Source organism: Pseudophryne corroboree, chromosome 1, assembly GCF_028390025.1.
Source record: "Pseudophryne corroboree isolate aPseCor3 chromosome 1, aPseCor3.hap2, whole genome shotgun sequence".
Classification (NCBI taxonomy): Eukaryota; Metazoa; Chordata; class Amphibia; order Anura; family Myobatrachidae; genus Pseudophryne; species Pseudophryne corroboree.
The window spans coordinates 147,431,474-147,454,115 of record NC_086444.1 but is presented as its reverse complement, the minus strand read 5'-3'; the positions used below and the strand labels follow the sequence as shown (position 1 = coordinate 147,454,115).

Sequence of the window (22,642 nt, the reverse complement as noted above, 5' to 3'; positions counted from 1 at the left end):
CTTTTATGATTTTCTCTGTCAAACTCATATTAGAAAAACTCCTTTGTACATCCACATATTTAGTACTTTATTATATGAATTAGTGACAAAATGAATTTGTCACATCTACAAAATCGTTATTTAACTGGTAACTGGTTAAAACAATTTAAGAATATAGGATGAAAGCTGCTGCTCAAATTACTTTGGTGAATTCACAGTTTTGACACAAACAATTATGTATAGTTTTGGTGACTATATGTACATATGCTTTGTCTTTATATAGTTTATATTACTTTATAATATACTATATAATACGATTTGTTTTTATATAGTTGTTTTCCTCTGAATAAACTATTTATATGATAGAAATACAGTAAATAAAATTACATAAAATAAAGAATACTTTACACACAAAGTGTTGTTACCAAAGAAACTCACAGTGACGTACACCCACATCTGTTTAGTCCAGAGTGTGGCTTAAGTAATGGTCTTAATAAGCTACGGCTTGCTACAGGTGTGGCCCTGGAAGACGGCCTGGGGCCCTAGTGCCTCCAAATGTAACAAATTTTTTAAAACATGCTCTAGATCAGAGGTTCTCAAACTAGGTCCTCGTGGGCCCACACAGTGCATGTTTTGCAGGTCTCCTCACAGAATCACAAGTGAAATAATAAGCTGCACCTGTGGACCTTTAAAAATGTGTCAGTGAGTAATTAATACACCTGTGCACCTGCTGGGTTACCTGCAAAACATGCACTGTGTGGGCCCCCGAGGACCGAGTTTGAGAACCTCTGCTCTAGATCCACAGCAACCAGACATTTGCACAGTTTGACTTGCACTATATAATAGTCACACATGGGCTCATAGCTTTAGTGTTATACTGTACTTCTGTACAAAGGGCCTAATTCAGACTGGATCGCTGCAGTGATCGCAGCCTGAAGCCCTATGCGGAGTACGCTCGCGCACCCTGGGAGCCCAGTGAGGTGATAAAAGCATCTCAGGGTTGCGATTGCCTCTGCCTGATAGACAGGCAGAGGCGGTTGCGGGTTGGGAGGGGATGTGCCAACGGCATTAGAACACCGTTTGCGAGGCGCGGTCCAGACAACGCAGGCGTGTTCGGACCGTTGCGGGGGCGGGCCGTGGCGGCTGCGACCTGGGACGCGGCGGGTAGCCGCCTGCCTGCCTGCACAGCTGGGATGTGCACCAGCTGCTCAGGTAGGGAGCAACTCGCCGGGTGCAAAGGCATTGCCGCCGTGCGATGGTTTCGCACCCGTGTGTGTGTGTAGGGGTGGCAGAGCCAGACATGTGGGGTGGACCCCCGCATGTCTGAGAAAATTATCGTAGATCAGATATGAATTACCCCCAAAGTTACTAAATGGCCCTCACTGCAATCTGTAGCAAAGAAAGGTTTACCGTGGACATTTACCCCTAAGCTGATGGCGTCCTGCTGCAGGGTTCTTCCCAGGCTCATAAATTCCTGTTATTCCCAGAGTAATTGATCTGCCATTATTCCTTTTGTATAATAATATTTAAACCGTATCTGAAAAATCATGTCAACAATATCAGCATAATACAGCGTAATGGTATATAATCAGATAACCAAACTTATTTTTTTTTCTTCCTAGCAGACATTTGGGGCTCTAGAGATTAGATAGAGAATTGGTTATTTGAGTTGACAGTCCACTGGTAAGAAATTCACCACTGATATGACCAGATAAAGCGATGTGTCCTCATTCATCTTTGCTGAAGTCCAGTGACAATCTTTTAGCGTCCGGTGTCTTTTCTGCCGAAAATGCATCTTAGTTGCAAAACAATGTGATTAGGACGCATGAGGAGCCTGCTGATTCATTTGATATATGACTCTTGTATATCTGTGTGCGACTGAGTCTCTGTGTCTGTACATGAAGTGATACAATGTAGCAACTGCAGCTTTTTTCCCAATACAAGTTCTGTTCTGCTCCGTATACAGACTCAGTAACACACAATATACAAGTGTCATATATCACATTAATCAGCATAGTCTCCCTGTGCGTCCTTGAGCACTGCGTTGTGACTGAGACAAATTTTTGGAAAACAAAAATGGCCAATGTTAGCAGAGTTGCATCGGCCCTGGCGACTCACTCACACCAGGAATGTCGTGCTGCGTGACGTATTGAGGCTGGATGTATGAGGACACATCTGTAATAGCAGGAATGAAGAAATAGAGGTATAAGGGGAGATGCAGGCGTCAGCCTCGCCCAATGTTTTAAAGTGCCAATAATTTAAAAGGCAAAACCAGGCTACATTTCCCCCTCGGTTTATCATTTACCTTAATGTTCTGTTATGTGTCAGAAGTATAAAAATAGAAAATAGAGCTGCTGCAATATAAGTTATAAGTAAAAAACAAAACAAAACACAAATTTCTGAATATTTGGGAAGAGCTTCCAAGATGTTCACAATATTTGGGGAGATCTTTGTGACCCCCCAACCCCACTTACCCCTTGTTAGTTAAATTCAATTGGAACAAAATCCCAGTCTAGTATAGAACAGAACGCTTAAAGAATAACACAGCAACTCATTTCCCAGAATCCTCTGGTACTAAGGGGGACATTTACTAAGCAGTGACAAGAGCGGAGAAGTGAGCCAGTGGAGTAGTTGCCCACGGCAACCAATCAGCACTGAAGTAACATCTATAATTTACATACTATAAAATGATACAGAGCTGCTGATTGGTTGATGGGGCAACTTCTCCACTGGCTCACTTCTCCGCTCTTATCACTGCTTAGTAAATGTCCCCCTTAGTCTAATAACGGGGCAGATGTATTAACCTGGAGAAGGCATAAGGAAGTGATAAACCAATGATAAGTGCAAGGTGTTAAACGCACCAGCCAGTCAGCTCCTGTCAATTTGCATATTGGAGCTGATTGGCTAGTGCGTTTATCACCTTGCTCTTATCACTGGTTTCTCACTTGCTTATCCCTTCTCCAGGTTAATACATCTGTCCCAATGTTCAATCTAGAGCAGTTATGAAATCTTATATTCTATACACAGTATCAAATTATAAGCTAGCAAAGCAGCGTCGCCTGTACTAACCCTATCTGGCTATTACATTACAACCTTCGCCCCACGCACACTAATACAATGCCCTTTTAGATAGAGGTGCATTGTCTAAATCTAGCCCTATCCTCAAATAAGTTCACGCTTAAAACTGAAAAACAAACAAAAACAACACAATAACATCCAATATAAAAAAACAAGCTGGAATATTGTTTTTTTAACCAAATAAAACAGCATGGCGTATCTGATGGCAAGTAATACAGCATGACACTATCGTTTACATGTAACATGCTAACAGAACATGGGTCTAAAAACAAAATTTATTGCTGACTTGAAAATTTTGTGCCCTGCACAATATGGCTTAGCATAAAAAATATATAAAAACAAAATAATAATAATAATAATAAAAAAAAAAAAAGATGTTTACTCATCGGGTTAAAAACACGTAAGAAATAATGTAACAGAAAATGAGACTCATTATTACACAAACTGAAGTTGCTATCTATACTACATATCCCCCGCTGGAGCAGCAGATGGGCGCCAGTAACGTCCAGAGGTAGAGCGCAACGCATGTCCAGCAGGTGCCCATCTTAATCCAGAACGGGGACCAGCTGCCAATAAATAACTTCTCTATATCCGCGTGGTTATAACTGTTGAAACAGAAACAATTAACCATTATTACATGATAACCCACTGTAAAATGGTTAAAGAAGCAGCAAGCATACAAAACCCCCAAAAGATTAAGGGGTACATTCAATTAAAGTCGGATCCATTCCGACATGTATTTGTCGGAATGGATCCGACACGACAACCCATATTCAATCCCATCTTAAGTCGACTTTTTCAAGTCGAATTGAGATGGGACGCAGAGGAGGAGAAGGGGGGCGAGCCGCGGGGAGACCAGGGGGGCGACAGCCGGCGGGCATACAGGGAAGATCAGCACTACAGTAGCGCTGCAGCAGGATGTCACTCAGCCGCTTGACCTCACGGCAGCTTCCACCCGGCTCCAGCAGCGCTGATCTAACCTGTTTGCCCGCTGGCTGTAACCCCCCCCCCCCCCCTCGCCTCCTCTGGGTCTGCATCTCAGTCCGACATCATTTGATGTCGGACTGAGATGGTCGAAAAAGGGAGACAAAACCTGTCGGTTTTGGCCCCGTTTTCAACACAAGCACGTGGATCGGCAGCTATTCCGCCGATCCAAGTGCTATTCGACAAGTCGAATTCATCGACTTGACGAAAAATTTAGGGAAATATTGAATAGGTCGAATCAGTATTCGACCTTAAAAAGTCAAAAACTGCCGACAGACTTCAATTGAATATACCCCTAAATACATAAGATCGCATTGCTCACTGAAAAATATTAGAGGATTATTATAGTAGTAAAACAGGTTTAGAATGATGCAAAAACACAAAACACTCTGGCTACAAAACACATGTATCTTCTGTGGCATTGCAATGACAGACTATATATAACAGACAATGTTAGAGGATGTAGACAACGCAGATGCAAATCTCAGCAGAGGTGTTTGTGACGCGACTGCTAGCTGCCACTTACTTCACCTAAAAAGTCAGGATTTTCTAATTTTAAGAGAGAGGAGAAAAAAGTTTACAAGTCTTGTTAAGGCCACTGACGGCCCTAATTAAAGCGGCACAAATAATAAATGAGAATCCAGGCACGTATTGCATTTAATATTAGTGGCGCTTTAAGTTTAAGGTCACAAGGTGCTGATTCATAATCCAACATTATTATATTAGGTATCTGTAGGGGGAGAACAGTGCATCTCAGGCCACCTGCGCTGCTCTCAACAGAGCAAAGCGAAGGTGCCCTTTGAGCATGCACTGTCTAGCGCTTCCACCGTCCAAGCATGGTGCTGAGGCCTTGAACTGGGAGGGTTACCCACTTGGCTCTGGAACCAGTGCTGACTGTATCCCCAATAGTTCTGTTACTGGTTATCTGCAACAGAGATAAACAACTTTGCTGTCTCGGAAAGGAGCGATGAAAATGTGTGGACAGAGTAGACTACCTGAAATATTATGTTATAAAAACAATCGAGATTAAGAAAACACTTGCTACTGCTACTTACTGGAACCAGTTGGTGATGGTCATCATCATGTACAACGTTCCAAGGAAAAAGATAAAATGGAAACCAGAGTAAGAGTACACAGTCTTTATCTCTTCGTCATAGGCCACTCTCTGTCCTCCGCGTGCTTCTACTCGTTCTTCTTGGTCAGCTATGTACACAAGAAAATGCACATTTACAATCACTTTGTTCAAACGCAACAAAAATGTATTGTAGTAAGAATAAAGCCAACATCACAAACATATACAGAAAGAATAAACAGGAAAGATAATCATATTTTGACATAACTTCACATCTGATAGGTTGGTAGGTGACCTGATCACAGATGCAAGAATAAAATAACACAAGAGGAAAAAGAATAAAAACACACACACACACACACACACACACACACACACACACACACACACACACACACACACTTCAAATAGTAACAACTAAAATAAAATAAAAAACAAACAAACAAACATTAAAACGCCCCAGAAATTACACCCAATAATCTTCTATAAATAAATGTAAAGCAGAGGACACAGGGAAAAAAATATACAAAACAAAAATAGAAAAGTAAGGGACCTTTTGAAACATGTGAGATATTCTGAAGTGAGGTAAGGAAGACACAAATGTCAGCCGGGATCTACATTGCTACCAACACTAGGGGGTATACAGATATGTCCCAATACATATTTCTCTTACGTCCTAGAGGATGCTGGGGACTCCGTAAGGACCATGGGGATAGACGAGCTCCGCAGGAGACATGGGCACTAAGAAAGAACTTTAGGTATGGGTGTGCACTGGCTCCTCCCTCTATGCCCTTCCTCCAGTTTATTACTGTGCCCAGAGGAGACTGGGTGCATTACAGGGAGCTCTCCTGAGTTTCCTGGAAAGAAAGTATTTTGGTTAGGTTTTTTATTTTCAGGGAGCCTGCTGGCAACAGACTCCCTGCATCGAGGGACTGAGGGGAGAGAAACAGACCTACTTTAATGTTAGGCTCTGTTTCTTAGGCTACTGGACACCATTAGCTCCAGAGGGAATGGAACGCAGGTCTCACCCACGCCGTTCGTCCCAGAGCCGCGCCACCGTCCTCCTCGCAGAGCCGGAAGATAGAAGCCGGGTGAGTATGTGAAGAAAGAAGACTTCAGAGGCGGCAGAACACTTCAGATCTTCATAGAGGTAACGCTGTGCGCCATTGCTCCCACACAGCACACACACACACGGCAGTCACTGTATGGGTGCAGGGCGCAGGAGGGGGGCGACCTGGGCAGCAATAAGGACCTCCAAATCTGGCAATAAGCATATATACAGGCTGGGCACTGTATATAAAAGAGATCCCCCGCCAGTTTTTGAATTTTTCAGCGGGACCGAAGCCCGCCGCTGCGGAGGCGGAGCTTGTTCCTCAGCACTCACCAGCGCCATTTTCTCCACAGCACACCGCTGAGAGGAAGCTCCCCGGACTCTCCCCTGCTTACCACGGTGAAAGAGGGGTTTAAAAAAAAGGGGGGGGGGGGACATAATTTGGCGCTAATAGATATTTACAGCACTACCTGGGTAAACATATAGTGGTTTTTTTCCTGGGTCATTGGCGCTGGGTGTGTGCTGGCATACTCTCTCTCTGTCTCTCCAAAGGGCCTTGTGGGGGAACGGTCTTCAGATAAGAGGTTTCCCTGAGTGTGTGGTGTGTCGGTACGCGTGTGTCGGCATGTCTGAGGTAGAAGGCTTTCCTAGCAAGGACAGAAAAAAGTGATTTTGTGGTCTAGATGGCGCTAACGTTCATGCAAGAGTGGAAAATGAACGTTAGCGCCATTTAGTCCACAAAATCACTTTTTTCTGTCCAAATCCTTGGATCTTTTTTGGGATATGTCCAATCTTGGATTTAGAAGGCAGCCAACGATAGACATGAAGCGCCCAAAAGGATTTTCACCTTTTCTGTAGCACTGTTTTCCTAGTGAGGAGGTGGAGCAAATTAATGTGGTGTCTCCGTCGGCAGCACTGACACCTGACTGGGTGGATATGTGGAATGTTTTAAGTGCTAATGTGAATTTATTGCACAAAAGGTTGGACAAAGCTGAGTCCAGGAATTATGCAGAGTCAGGCCCTGCCTGGCCCTATGTCACAGGGACCCTCGGGGTCTCAAAAAAGCCCACTATCCCAAATAGTAGACACTAATACCGACACGGATTCTGACTCCAGTGTCGACTACGATGATGCAAAGTTACAGCCAAAATTGGCTAAAAGTATTCAATACATGATTATTGCAAAAAAGGATGTTTTGCATATCACAGAGGAACCCCCTGTCCCTGACACGAGGGTACACATGTATAAGGAAAAGAAACCTGAGGTAACCTTTACCCCTTCTCATGAGCTGAACGAGTTATTTGAAAAGGCTTGGGAAACTCCAGACAAAAAACTGCAGATTCCCAAAAGGATTCTTATGGCGTATCCTTTCCCGGCTAAGGACAGGATACGTTGGGAATCCTCCCCAAGGGTGGACAAAGCGTTGATACGCTTATCCAAAAAGGTGGCACTGCCATCCCAAGATACGGCTACCCTCAGGAATCCTGCTGATCGCAAGCAGGAGGCTACCTTAAAGTCCATTTTCACACACTCTGGTACCTTACTCAGACCGGCGATAGCGTCGGCTTGGGTTTGTAGCGCTGTAGCAGCGTGGACAGATACCTTATCGGCGGAATTGGATACCCTGGATAAAGATACCATTTTATTGACCCTGGGTCATATTAAAGATGCTGTCTTATATATGAGGGATGCTCAAAGAGACATTGGCCTACTGGGTTCTAGAGTCAACGCTATGTCGATTTCTACTAGGCGAGTCCTATGGACCCGGCAATGGACAGGTGATGCCTGGGCTTTTAAAATCGGCCTATTCTTTTATCCCCATCCCCTGACTACTGCTGGGTGTTCCCCTATTCCTTCCTGAAGTGGCCAGGTGAGAGCTGCGGAGTCGGGGAGCAAAATCGGAGCTCCTACGGACAGTGGCCTACCTGAGCCCCTCAGCCTGGGGCCTCGATTTCCGCGCTGAACAGCCGCTGACCTCCGGGGACTCGGACCCGCCCGGCGACTGCTGGATCCCCCTGCTGGAGCCTCCGCCGCTGCTGAACACTGCCGAGGGTCCCCTCTGCCTCCCCGGCCTGATACCTCCTGGGAGTGAGGCGAACTGTGGCGCGGCCGGCCCGCCGGGTGAGACGCGTGGCGGCCATCTTGGTGGGGTCTCCTGCAGGCTCTTTCCTTCCCCTCCACCCTCCGTCTGCCGGCCCGGGCCCTGATCTCCTCCCTGCCCTGCGGGAGTCCTCCGGAGCGGCTTGCTGCCTGCCGCGGGATCCGGAGCCCCCGCGGTCTATCTCTACACGCTGCGGCCTGGTCGGGCCGGTGATCCTGGGCCCGGAGTTTGGTGCGGCCCCTCCCCCGGGGCTCCGTGACTCGGAGGAATCGGGCTTCCACACCCGGAGCCGCGGGATTCCCTCTGGCCTCTCCTGTTGGCCTCCTGCATCCACGGAGGCTCCATTGCCCCCCCGTATAACGGAGGGAAGAGGCCCAGCATTGCCCTGCGCGGTGCAGGCGGAGGTGGGCCGTTCCTACTGGGCTGTGGTGGAAGTTTCTCCTCTCCCTGCTCCAGCCTGGCCTGGTTTGGAGGTGCCTGTCCGCTGTCTCCAAGCATCCTGCAACACTCTGGATCTCCTAACCGGATTCCCACGGGCCCCCGAGGCAAGGTGAGAGACCGTCCTCTTTTACGTGCCCTTAGCTGCTCCTTCCATCTGCTATATTACCCACTTCTCGGGAATTCATACTCGCTCCTTGGCTGGCCCAGGACTGGTGGACAATTACCGTGATAAACGTGATAAATGTGGGTTGCGTTACTAGCTTGCCGGCCACTATACTCTCCTACTCCCCTTGCCGTGGCGATCCCCACGCTGTTTCGAGGCTTCTTTAAACGCCTAGTACCCCATCTGAAGTTCATGTCTCCCTAATCATAGCGACCGATTAGTGACGGGGGGCACTATCACATATATTGCATTACCCTATTATATTGAACCGAAACTCTGTGTTCATAATGTCTCAAAAAAATCGCAAGAATTCTCAGACGCCTAAACCTAGTATACTACGGGCCTGGGAGAAAGCCGGCGCTTCCGCCCGGAGCTCACCATCAACCGACCAATCCCTTGATTCTGCTGACGCCGCCACCTCCACTGTTCCACTTTCTACTCAAGATATTGTGGCTATTGTTACGAAAACGATCCAGTCGGAAATGAGGGCGGTCTTAACGGAGTTCAGATTTGAGCTAGCGGACCTGGGTACCCGTACGGACTCCTTGGAACGCAAGGTCGATGACGTTTGCCACTTTCAAACGGTGGTTGAGCAGGAGCTCTTGGATATCCGGGCTGATATGGAAGCGTACAGAGACCACTTAGAGGATATTGACAATCGCAATCGTCGGAACAATATCCGTGTTCGGAGCGTCCCCGAGAGTGTATCCTCCGAGTCCCTCCCAGAGTACCTGGAGAACCTTTTTCTACAGCTGGTTTCGGATGTTCCTGTGGCCCTTCTTCATTTGGACCACGCCCATAGGGCCCTACGACCTAAACCACCTCCTAATCAACCACCACGTGATTTTATTATACGTTTTCACTACTACGCTACCAAGGAGAGAATTATGCTAGCGGCTAGAGGGACACCGTCAGTTTCTTATGCCGGCTCCCAGCTACAACTTTTCCAGGATCTTGCTCCCAATACCCTTCAAAAACGCAGAGACCTCATCGATATAACCAAGGCACTCCGTGCCCATTCCATTAGATACAAGTGGGGCTTCCCTTTTCAATTACAAGTCACCCAGAATGGGACTATGTTTGCAATCAAAACCCTGACGCAGGGAGCTGATTTACTTAAAACTCTTGGCATCTACGAAAATCTACCTGAGTCGACTCGGGACCGGCTATCACCCTCTGCCTCGGGCCCTAGGGCCCCAGCTTCGGAATGGTCTTCTATTTGAACATTTTTCTGGGCTCCTGCCCCGGAATGATCTACCATTTGAACGTTCTCTGGTTACACCAAGCGGGACTATGTTCGCAGTCTGGACCCCGTCGCTGGGAGTTGATTTGCTCAAGACTCTTGGCATCTCTGAAGATCTCCCGAGTCGATCCGGAACCAGTTGTCGCCATCTACCTCGGAACCAAGAGTTCCGATTCCGGACTGGTCCTCCACTTGAACATTCTCTGGTATTTCATGATACAGTCTTTGTTGATGTGATTTTTATTGTTTTGATATCACTTCTGTTTCACTTTGTCTCACATTAACATTTGACTCTCATATTCTCTATACGGCCTGGTGGTTGTGAGGCCTTGGGCGGACTTCACCGCTCGGCGACATGCTGTGGTCGTCCATCTTTTTATCTATAAGTTTCGTTTTCACTTTTGTTTTCTTTGTTTCCTATATAGCCTGGTGGTTGGGACATGCCGAGCGGACCTCCTCATTCGGCGACACGATGTGGTTATCTATTTGGCTGCGCTGTGTCGGCCGTTTGTGGACGCCTGTTCGGATCATTGGTAATATTTATTTTTCTTGCCTCCATTGCTTATTAACTGTTCCGCCACCCGCTCATAGATGACGACCACCCCACCGGGTCCAGTTTTTTGTTTTTGTTTTTTATTATTGTTATCTTTTTCTTACTGTGAACTGGGGGGCTCTCTGTTAATAGTCTGTTAGTTTAGATAATTCTCTCTTTTACTCGGCCCCCGATACTGTTGTGATGTACACACCCTACTTTAATACTAGAAGTTCCCCACTTTGGGGCGGTTCCCGCCTTACTGTTTAGATAACCCATTACATGGATGCTGGCAGATTAGATCTGTGTTTTTCTGTTTCAAGTTATATTATTCCAGTAATGTTTATATCTGATTACTCTGATATTATTGAATGCTTTATCCCGCCCGCTTCCTATGCTTATACTGCTCGCAATGTCTACATTTGTTTTTATAATGCAATTCTGTCAGCCTTTCCTACCCCCGTCACATGGTTGCTTCCCTGGTACCCTTTTTCTCTATGTTTCTCCTCACTCTATTTGCCTTTTTGCTACGAGCCCAATCCCCCCACCGAAGGATGCGCCCGGATGGCGCTTATCCTTTCTCTGTTGAACCCGGCTCTTCTGTATTCTTATACAGATTCTTTTCCCTTTTCTCTCTCTCTTTTCTTCTCTTCTCCCCATAGCCGGATCGGTCCCTCCCTGCCCTCCACTCTGCATCACTCACACCCTTTCCCACCATGACTTAGAACGTTATATCGGTTAACGCTAACGGCCTTAATTCTCCCACTAAACGAGCCATGGCCATCCAATTGTTTAATAGACGGAAATCCGATATTGTTTTGATCCAGGAGACCCATTTTAAACCCCCTCATCCCTCTATGTCCTGTAAACAGTTTCCACACGTCTATTACTCAAATATGCCTGCCAAACGTAGAGGCACCGCTATCATGATTCGTCGTGGCCTCCCCATAGTGGCTAACGACACTGTATCGGATCCCTAGGGCCGCTACATTATCCTCTCATGTACCTATAATCAGGTTCCTCTTATTCTGGCCTCCATGTATGCCCCTAATGCGCAGCAGGGTTCTCTTTTTATGGCCTTTTTTGACAGCCTCTCCCGGCTCCCAACGGGCATGACTATAATCGGTGGAGACTGTAATGTTACTATGGACCCCCTTCTGGATAGGTCCCACTCCAGTACTACCGCTGTTTCTCCCACCAAATTGGCTAAACGTCTGCAGTCACATTTGTCACTTTCTAACCTATACGACGGTTGGAGAACCTTGTATCCCTCAGCGAAGGGATTTACTCATTACTCCCCACCTGATGATCTCTATACTCGTATTGATTATGTGTCTGTTGACCGAGACACGACCCGTAAACTCCTCGGTGCTCAGACGCTCCCCCATCCCCTGGTCGGACCACTCGGCTGTCCTGTTTGAGATCTCGACCCCTTCTCCAATCCCTCCTATTCGATCCTGGCGCCTAAATAATTCCCTCCTCCTCAAGAAGGGCACTGTTGCTGATATTACCACCGCACTGACTAACTATTACGCAGATAATTCGACCCCAGACATCACTCCCTCCTTGCTATGGGAAGCACACAAAGCCACCATCCGAGGCTACCTTATAAGACTCTCGGCTGCCCATAGGAAAACCGAGGTGCAACGTGTCCAAGCCCTCGAATCGGAACTTGCTGCCCTGACCCTTTTGCATCAACGCCGCCCCAGAAAGAAAACGTATTCCAAACTGCTAGCGGTTAAGGGCCAATTGTCTCAAATTCTGACCAAAAAGGCGGTCAAGGCACTCTTGTGGACGTGTCAGAGGTTCTATGAGAAGTCGGATAAGGCCGATACCTTGCTAGCCCAGAAACTCCGAGCGAAGCGCACCCAAAACCGCATTGTCTCTTTACGATGCGCTGACGGTTCCACTACGTTCGACCCGACACGTATGGCCTCTCAATTTCGGGACTATTATTCATCTTTGTACAATCTTCCTCCCACCTCGGACTCTGACCCCCACCATGTCATTGAACTCCAAAACTACCTATCCTCTTGTAATCTCCCTAAGCTCTCCGAATCGGACATGTAGAAGCTTAACGCCCCTATCTCTATAGAAGAAATCTTGACAGCCATTAAACAGCTACGCCGTTCTGCTGCCCCTGGCCCTGATGGCTTTACTGCTCTATACTATAAAAAATGTACAACCCCTTTGCTGCCCATAATTCAATCTCTATTCAATTCGGTCCTAGATGGGGGATGATTTGATGCGGCCACCACCAGGGCCAACCTTATCCTCATTCCTAAGCCTGATAGGGACCCTTTAGAGATGAAGAACTATGGACCTATCTCACTTCTGAACGTCGACCTGAAGCTCTTCGCTAAAATCCTGGCTAACAGACTTGCCCCATTTCTGCCCTCCCTCATTCATCCCGACCAGGTCGGTTTTATCCCATGTAGACAGGCTGCGGATAACACTAGGCGCCTCATCAACCTTATCCACCTAGCACAAGACAAGTCTCTCTCGACATTGGTGGGGGCCCTTGACGCAGAAAAGGCCTTCAATAGGGTGGCCTGGCCATTTTTACATCAGTCACTTCTCAATATGGGTTTGCATGGGGCCTTTTATAAAGGTGTCACTTCACTTTACCAGAATCCCTCAGCCTCCATCTTAATCAACGGCCTATCCTCCGACCCCCTTCCCATACGAAATGGCACCCGTCAAGGTTGTCCCCTCTCTCCCCTGCTATTTGCTCTCATTATGGAGCCATTAGCGGCTAGAATTAGACTATCGTAATATAATCGTAATATATCTGGTAGCGTGTCGGGAAACCAGAATCATAAAATTGCGCTGTACGCCGATGATGTTATTCTCACCCTTACGGACCCTCATACCTCCCTCCCACACTTGTTGGAAGAGATCTCTACATGCAGCCGTCTTTCGAATTATAACATTAATTCGGACAAGTCCGTAATCTTGGCCCTGCATATTGCGGACCCGGACCTCCGACTACTCCAGGCTTCCTTCCCGTGTACTTGGCAAGCTGATAAATATATACCCAGGTACTTGAGTTTAACTAAATCCTATCCTGGTCTCTATGCTGCCAATTTTCCCAGGTTACTATCCTCTATTAAAAATGACTTGACCAATTGGAACAAATATATCCTGTCCTGGTTTGGGCGCATGACGGCTGTTAAGATGACCTTACTACCCCGTCTGCTATACCTGTGGCAAACTCTCCCCATCCATGTCCCTACTGAAGTCCTTAAAAATCTTCAGGCTGATCTCACTAAATTTATCTGGGCAGGGAGAAAACCCAGGGTGAAGATGCGAATTCTCCAGAAGCACCGCCTGGCGGGAGGTCTGGGTGTTCCTGACCTCCTTAAATATTATAGAGCTGCACACTTAACTGCGTGTGTCCTTTGGCACACTAATCCTGGCCATAGAGTCTGGACACATCTGGAGGCAGCCTCACTTCAAAAGTATTCTCCTTATAGCTTGCTATGGTGTCAATCGAAACATCGCCCCCCTGCTGCCTCTTTGTTGCCTACTATACGATTCACTCTTTCCATTTGGTACCTTTGTTCTCGGCTCTACCAGCTACGTTCCTTCCATTCCCTTCTCACCCCTCTGTGGAACAACCCTAGCTTCCCGCCGGGTGAGAACCACTTAGCATTTGATTCGTGGATCAACAACAACATACTGTTCCTTTTGGATATTGCTCCACTCCATTCGTTCCCTACATTTGCAGATCTACAATCCCGTTTCTCCCTCCCACACTCAGCCTTCTACCAATTCTTACAGATACGCCACTTTTTTACCTCTATCCCCAGACCATCACCCCTGGGGGGGTAAATCGAGCTTTGAATCTTTGTGCTACAATTGCCGATCAACCAAGGGATTGCTCTCGGCTATATATCAAATTTTGCTAGCTCATAATTTGCCCCAAAAGGAGCCAAATGAGTTGGCTTGGGAACGGGAGGTGGGTGAGACTCTGACGCCCGAGGAATGGTCTGTTGTCAAACAGGAAATCTCTACGAGCTCCATATCAGTTCGAATTAAAGAAAACTCTTACAAATTATATTACCATTGGCACCTGGTACCTACACGTCTCCACTCAATCTACGCCTCCTGCCCAGATAGCTGTTGGCGACAATGTGGTCGCCGCGGAACCCTCCTGCACATTTGGTGGACTTGCCCGTGGCTGGTGGACTAAGATCCATAAAATAATTTTTAATATTCTTGGACTATCGATTCCGATGTCACCTTTCTACAATCTGCTCTCCCGTCCAGTCCCCCACATCCCCCGCCAACCACAGAAATTAGTTAAGCATATTCTGAATACGGCCAAATGCCATATTGCAGCTAACTGGAAATCTGTATCACCCCCTACTGTTCCGGCTACCATAACCGCCATATGGCAAACCTATAGGTTAGAACGTATTACTGCGGAACTTCATGACACCCCAGCCCACTTTATTGCAACGTGGTCCCCCTGGACGACATATTTTGGTGCTGAACCCCCGTTAGCTACCATATAATATAATATAATACTTTTCACTCTCTGCTTATGCTTAAGGGTTTTCATGCTCTTTACTTATCTCCATTTTATATTAACCCGATGCATAGCTCTGGCGCTTTGGACCGTCCGGCTATTTCCCCCCCCCCTCTATATCTCCCCTCCTCTTTCTCTCTTTTTCCTATTGCTAACCTAACTTTTGTTCTTATCTTGTAGTTTATATTGTTTTAATGAGAGGTATTCCTCTGCCCTTGGATGGTGTTTTTATCCTTTGCTCATTGCCATGTTGCTATGGTTCTATATGCTCAGGCATACCTATTTGTTTGATCTGTTTTATCATTTTTTCCATTTTCATGCAGATACATTGTTACTGATATTCAGATACTGAGCGCGATGTGCGCTTATTTGATGTATGTATCTCCTGCTTTGCAAATGTATTATTAAACATTAAAAATCAATAAAAAAAAATTCTCAAAAAAAAAAAGAAAAAAAAAAAAGAGGCATATGGATGTTTTACCTTACAAGGGTGAGGAATTGTTTGGGGAAGGTCTCTCGGACCTGGTCTCCACAGCTACGGCAGGTAAATCAAATTTTTTGCCTTATATTCCCTCACAGCCTAAGAAAGCGCCACATTATCAAATGCAGTCCTTTCGGTCAAATAAAAACAAGAGAGTACGAGGATCGTCCTTTCTTGCCAGAGGTAAGGGCAGAGGAAAAAAGCTGCCAACCATAGCTAGTTGCCCAGGAGCAGAAGTCCTCCCCGGCCTCTACAAAATCCACCGCATGACGCTTGGGCTCCGCTGAGGGAGCCCGCCCCAGTGGGGGCACGTCTTCGACTTTTCAGCCACATCTCGGTTCACTCACAGGTGGATCCCTGGGCAATAGAAATTGTTTCCCAGGGTTACAAGCTGGTATTCGAAGAGGTGCCTCCTCGCCGGTTTTTCAAATCAGCCCTCCCAGTTTCTCCCCCAGAAAGGGAGATAGTTTTAAATGCAATTCACAAATTGTGTCTTCAACAGGTGGTGGTCAAGGTTCCCCTGCTTCAACAAGGGAGGGAATATTACTCAACCCTATTTGTAGTCCCGAAACCGGACGGTTCGGTCAGACCCATTTTAAATTTAAAATCCTTGAACCTATACTTGAAAAGGTTCAAGTTCAAGATGGAATCGCTCAGGGCGGTCATCGCCAGCCTGGAAGGGGGGGATTTTATGGTATCCCTGGACATAAAGGATGCATACCTTTATGTTCCCATTTATCCACCTCATCAGGCATACCTGAGATTTGCGGTACAGGATTGTCATTACCAATTTCAGACGTTGCCGTTTGGGCTTTCCATGGCCCCGAGGATTTTCACAAAGGTAATGGCGGAAATTATGGTGCTCCTGCGCAAGCAGGGTGTCACAATTATCCCGTACTTGGACGATTTCCTCATAAAAGTGAGATCGCGAGAGCAGTTGTTGAACAGCGTGTCACTTTCACTGGAGGTGTTACATCAACACGGCTGGATTCTCAATATCCCAAAGTCACAGTTAGTTCCTACGACTCGTTTGACCTTCTTAGGCATGATTCTGGATACGGACCAGAAAAGAGTTTATCTTCCGATAGAAAAGGCCCAGGAACTCATGACTCTGGTCAGGGACCTATTGAAGCCAAAACAGGTGTCCGTGCATCACTGCACTCGAGTCCTGGGAAAGATGGTGGCATCTTACGAGGCCATTCCCTTCGGCAGGTTCCATGCGAGGACCTTCCAATGGGACCTACTGGACAAGTGGTCCGGGTCATATCTAGATTCATCAGTTGATCACCCTGTCCCCCAGGGCAAGGGTGTCTCTCCTGTGGTGGCTACAGAGTGCTCACCTTCTAGAGGGTCGCAGGTTCGCCATTCAGGACTGGATTCTGGTAACAACGGACGCGAGCCTCCGAGGTTGGGGAGCAGTCACACAGGGAAGAAACTTCCAAGGTCTTTGGTCAAGCCGGGAGACTTGTCTTCACATCAACGTCCTGGAGCTGAGGGCCATATACAACGCCCTTCGTCACGCGGAGACTTTGCTTCGCGACCTACCGGTTCTGATTCAGTCAAACATCACCGCAGTGGCTCATGTAAACCGCCAAGGCGGCACAAGGAGCAGAGTGGCAATGGCGGAAGCCACCAGGATTTTTCGCTGGGCGGAAAATCATGTAAGCGCACTGTCAGCAGGGAGTGGACAACTGGGAAGCAGACTTCCTCAGCAGACACGATCTACATCCAGGAGAGTGGAGACTTCATCAGGAAGTCTTCGCACAGATTGCAAGTCAGTGGGGACTGCCCCAGATAAACATGATGGCGTCCTGCCTCAACAAAAAACTACAGAGGTATTGCGCCAGGTCAAGAGACCCTCTCAGGCGGTGGCAGTGGATGCCCTCGTGACACCGTGGGTGTTCCAGTCGGTCTATGTGTTTCCTACTCTTCCTCTCATCCCCAAGGTGTTGAGAATAATAAGAAAAAATAAGATTTTACTCACCGGTAAATCTATTTCTCGTAGTCCGTAGTGGATGCTGGGAACTCCGTAAGGACCATGGGGAATAGACGGGCTCCGCAGGAGACTGGGCACTCTAAAAGAAAGATTAGGTACTATCTGGTGTGCACTGGCTCCTCCCTCTATGCCCCTCCTCCAGACCTCAGTTAGGATACTGTGCCCGGAAGAGCTGACACAATAAGGAAGGATTTTGAATCCCGGGTAAGACTCATACCAGCCACACCAATCACACCGTATAACTCGTGATACTATACCCAGTTAACAGTATGAAATATAACAGAGCCTCTCAACAGATGGCTCAACAATAACCCTTTAGTTAGGCAATAACTATATACAAGTATTGCAGACAATCCGCACTGGGGATGGGCGCCCAGCATCCACTACGGACTACGAGAAATAGATTTACCGGTGAGTAAAATCTTATTTTCTCTGACGTCCTAGTGGATGCTGGGAACTCCGTAAGGACCATGGGGATTATACCAAAGCTCCCAAACGGGCGGGAGAGTGCGGATGACTCTGCAGCACCGAATGAGAGAACTCAAGGTCCTCCTCAGCCAGGGTATCAAATTTGCAGAATTTTGCAAACGTGTTTGCCCCTGACCAAGTTGCAGCTCGGCAAAGTTATAAAGCCGAGACCCCTCGGGCAGCCGCCCAAGATGAGCCCACTTTCCTCGTGGAATGGGCTTTTACTGATTTAGGATGCGGCAATCCAGCCGCAGAATGCTCCAGCTGAATAGTGCTACAAATTCAGCGAGCAATAGTCTGCTTAGAAGCAGGAGCACCTATTTTGTTGGGTGCCTACAGGATAAAAAGCGAGTCAGTTTTCCTGACTCCAGCCGTCCTGGAACTATAAATTTTTAAGGCCCTGACTACGTCCAGTAACTTGGAATCTTCCAAGTCCCTAGTAGCCGCAGGCACTACAATAGGTTGGTTTAAGTGAAAAGCTGATACCACCTTAGGGAAAAACTGGGGACGAGTCCTCAATTCTGCCCTATCCATATGGAAAATCAGATAAGGGCTTTTACATGACAAAGCCGCCAATTCTGACACACGCCTGGCCGAAGCCAAGGCCAATAACATGACCACTTTCCACGTGAGATATTTCAAATCCACAGTTTTAAGTGGCTCAAACCAATGTGATGTTAGGAAACTCAACACCACGTTGAGATCCCAAGGTGCCACAGGAGGCACAAAAGGGGGCTGAATATGTAGCACTCCCTTTACAAATGTCTGAACTCCAGGCAGTGAAGCCAGTTCTTTCTGGAAGAAAATCGACAGAGCCGGAATCTGGACCTTAATGGAACCCAAGTTTAGGCCCATAGTCACTCCTGACTGTAGGAAGTGCAGAAAACGACCCAGCTGAAATTCCTCTGTTGGGGCCTTCCTGGCCTCACACCACGCAACATATTTTCGCCAAATACGGTGATAATGGTTTGCGGTTAATTCTTTCCTGGCTTTTATCAGCGTAGGAACGACTTCCTCCGGAATGCCTTTTTCCTTTAGGATCCGGAATTCAACCGCCATGCCGTCAAACGCAGCTGCGGTAAGTCTTGGAACAGACAGGGCCCCTGCTGTAGCAGATCCTGTCTGAGCGGTAGAGGCCATGGGTCCTCTGATATCGTTCTTACTCCTCGTTTTCTTATTATTCTCAGTACCTTTGGTATGAGAGGCAGAGGAGGGAATACATAAACCGACTGGTACACCCACGGTGTCACTAGAGCGTCCACAGCTATTGCCTGAGGGTCCCTTGACCTGGCGTAATATCTAGTTTTTTGTTTAGGCGGGACGCCATCATGTCCACCTGTGGCCTTTCCCAACGGTTTACCAACAGTTGGAAGACTTCTGGATGAAGTCCCCACTCTCCCGGGTGTAGGTCGTGTCTGCTGAGGAAGTCTGCTTCCCAGTTGTCCACTCCCGGAGTGAACACTACTGACAGTGCTAAGACGTGATTCTCCGCCCATCGGAGAATCCTTGTGGCTTCTGCCATCGCCATCCTGCTTCTTGTGCCGCCCTGTCGGTTTACAAGGGCGACTGCCGTGATGTTGTCTGATTGGATCAGTACCGGCTGGTTTTGAAGCAGAGGCCTTGCCAGACTTAGGGCATTGTAAATGGCCCTCAGTTCCAGAATATTTATGTGTAGGGACGACTCCTGACTTGACCAAAGTCCTTGGAAATTTCTTCCCTGTGTGACTGCCCCCCCAGCCTCGAAGGCTGGCATCCGTGGTTACCAGGACCCAGTCCTGTATGCCGAATCTGCGGCCCTCTTGAAGATGAGCACTCTGCAGCCACCACAGTAGAGATAACCCTGTCTCCAAGGACCAGGGTATCAGCCGATGCATCTGAAGATGCGATCCCGACCACTTGTCCAAGAGGTCCCACTGAAAGGTTCTTGCATGGAACCTGCCGAAAGGAATTTTTGCTTCGTAAGAAGCTACCATTTTTCCCAGGACTCGTGTGCAGTGATGCACCGATACCTGTTTTGGTTTCAGGAGGTCTCTGACTAGAGATGACAGCTCCTTGGCTTTCTCCTGTGGGAGAAACACTTTTTTCTGTTCTGTGTCCAGAACCATCCCCAGGAACAGTAGGCGTGTGGTAGGAACCAGCTGTGACTTTGGAATGTATAGAATCCATCCGTGCTGTTGTAGCACTTCCCGAGATAGTGCTACTCCGACCAACAACTGCTCCTTGGACCTCGCCTTTATAAGGAGATCGTCCAAGTACGGGAAAATTACAACTCCCTTTTTTCGAAGGAGTATCATCATTTCTGCCAACACCTTGGTAAAGACCCTCGGTGCCGTGGACAGTCCAAACGTCAGTGTTTGGAATTGGTAATGGCAATCCTGTACCACAAATCTGAGGTACTCCTGGTGAGGATGGTAAATGGGGACATGTAGTAAGCATCCTTGATGTCCAGGGATACCATGTAATCACCCTCCTCCAGGCTTGCAATAACCGCCCTGAGCGATTCCATCTTGAACTTGAATTTTTTTATGTATGTGTTCAAGGATTTCAAATTTAAAATGGGTCTCACCGAACCGTCCGGTTTCGGTACCACAAACAGTGTGGAATAGTAACCCCGTCCTTGTTGAAGTAGGGGCACCTTGACTATCACCTGCTGGGAATACAGCTTGTGAATTGCCTCTAGCACAGCCTCCCTGCCTGAGGGAGTTGTCGGCAAGGCAGATTTGAGGAAACGGCGGGGGGGAGACGCCTCGAATTCCAGCTTGTACCCCTGAGATACTACTTGAAGGATCCAGGGATCCACCTGTGAGCGAGCCCACTGATCGCTGAAATTTTTGAGGCGGCCCACCACCGTACCTGGCTACGTCTGTGGAACCCCCGCGTCATGCGGTGGACTCAGAGGAAGCGGGGGAAGAATTTTGATTCTGGGAACTGGCTGACTGGTGCAGCTTTTTCCCTCTTCCCTCGTCTCTGTGCAGAAAGGAAGCGCCTTTGACCCGCTTGCTTTTCTGAAGCCGAAAGGACTGTACCTGATAATACAGTGCTTTCTTAGGCTGTGAGGAAACCTGAGGTAAAAAATTTTCTTCCCAGCTGTTGCTGTGGATACGAGGTCCCAGAGACTATCCCCAAACAATTCCTCACCTTTATAAGGCTCTATGTGCCTTTTAAAGTCAGCATCACCTGTCCAGTGTCGGGTCTCTAATACCCTCCTGACAGAATGGACATTGCATTAATTCTGGATGCCAGTCGGCAAAATATCCCTCTGTGCATCCCTCATATATAAGACGACGTCTTATGTTCGCAAAATAGTATCCCTGTTTGACAGGGTTACAGACCACGCTGCAGCAGCACTATCTGCAGGTCTCAGTCTAGTACCTGAGTGTGTAAATACAGACTTCAGGATAGCCTCCTGCTTTTTATCAGCAGGTACCTTCAAAGTGGCCGTATCCTAAGACGGCAGTGCCACCTTTTTTGACAAACGTGTGAGCGCCTTATTCACCCTAGGGGATATCTCCCAGCGTAACTTATCCTCTGGCGGGAAAGGGTACGCCATCAGTAACTTTTTAGAAATTACCAGTTTCTTATCTGGGGAACCCACGCTTTTTCACACTTCATTCACTCATTTGATGGGGGAACAAAACACTGCCTGCTTTTTCTCCCCAAACATAAAACCCTTTTTTAGTGGTACTTGGGTTAATGTCAGAAATGTGTAACACATTTTTTATTGCCGGGATCAAGTCACGGATGTTCCTAGTGGATTGTGTATATGTCTCAACCTCGTCGACACTGGAGTCAGACTCCGTGTCGACATCTGTGTCTGCCATCTGAGGGAGCGGGCGTTTTTGAGCCCCTGATGGCCTTTGAGACGCCTGGGCAGGCGCGGGCTGAAAAGCCGGCTGTCCCATAGCTGTTTACGTCATCCAGCCTTTTATGTAAGGAGTTGACACTGTCGGTTAATACCTTCCACCTATCCATCCACTCTGGTGTCGGCCCCACAGGGGGCGACATCACATTTATCGGCATCTGCTCCGTCACCACATAAGCCTCCTCATCAACATGTCGACACAGCCGTACCGACACACCGCACACACACAGGGAATGCTCTGACTGAGGACAGGACCCCACAAAGCCCTTTGGGGAGACAGAGAGAGAGTATGCCAGCACACACCAGAGCGCTATATAATGTGGGGATTAACACTATAACTGAGTGAATTTTCCCCAATAGCTGCTTGTATATACAATATTGCGCCTAAATTTAGTGCCCCCCCTCTCTTTTTAACCCTTTGAGCCTGAAAACTACAGGGGAGAGCCTGGGGAGCTGTCTTCCAGTTGCACTGTGAAGAGAAAATGGCGCCAGTGTGCTGAGGGAGATACCTCCGCCCCTTTTTCGCAGACTTTTCTCCCGCTTTTTTATGGATTCTGGCAGGGGTATTTATCACATATATAGCCTCTGGGGCTATATATTGTGATTATTTTGCCAGCCAAGGTGTTTATATTGCCCTCAGGGCGCCCCCCCCCCAGC

The 22,642-nt window shown here is 47.5% G+C and overlaps 1 protein-coding gene across 2 annotated transcripts in view; it reads right to left on the bottom strand.

Annotated features, from left to right (window-relative positions):
• Positions 1-3,314: 3,314 nt before the first annotated feature.
• The window catches only part of SERINC5 (serine incorporator 5), a 173,437-nt gene continuing 154,109 nt past the window's right edge, over positions 3,315-22,642 (bottom strand). For both annotated transcript variants that reach the window (XM_063963465.1, XM_063963467.1), the window contains exons 11-12: positions 5,097-5,244; positions 3,315-3,662 (exon numbers count right to left, since the gene is read on the bottom strand). In XM_063963465.1, the coding sequence (XP_063819535.1) occupies positions 3,515-3,662; positions 5,097-5,244 (296 nt within the window). In that variant the 3' untranslated portion in view covers positions 3,315-3,514. The remainder of the gene's footprint in view (positions 3,663-5,096; positions 5,245-22,642) is intronic.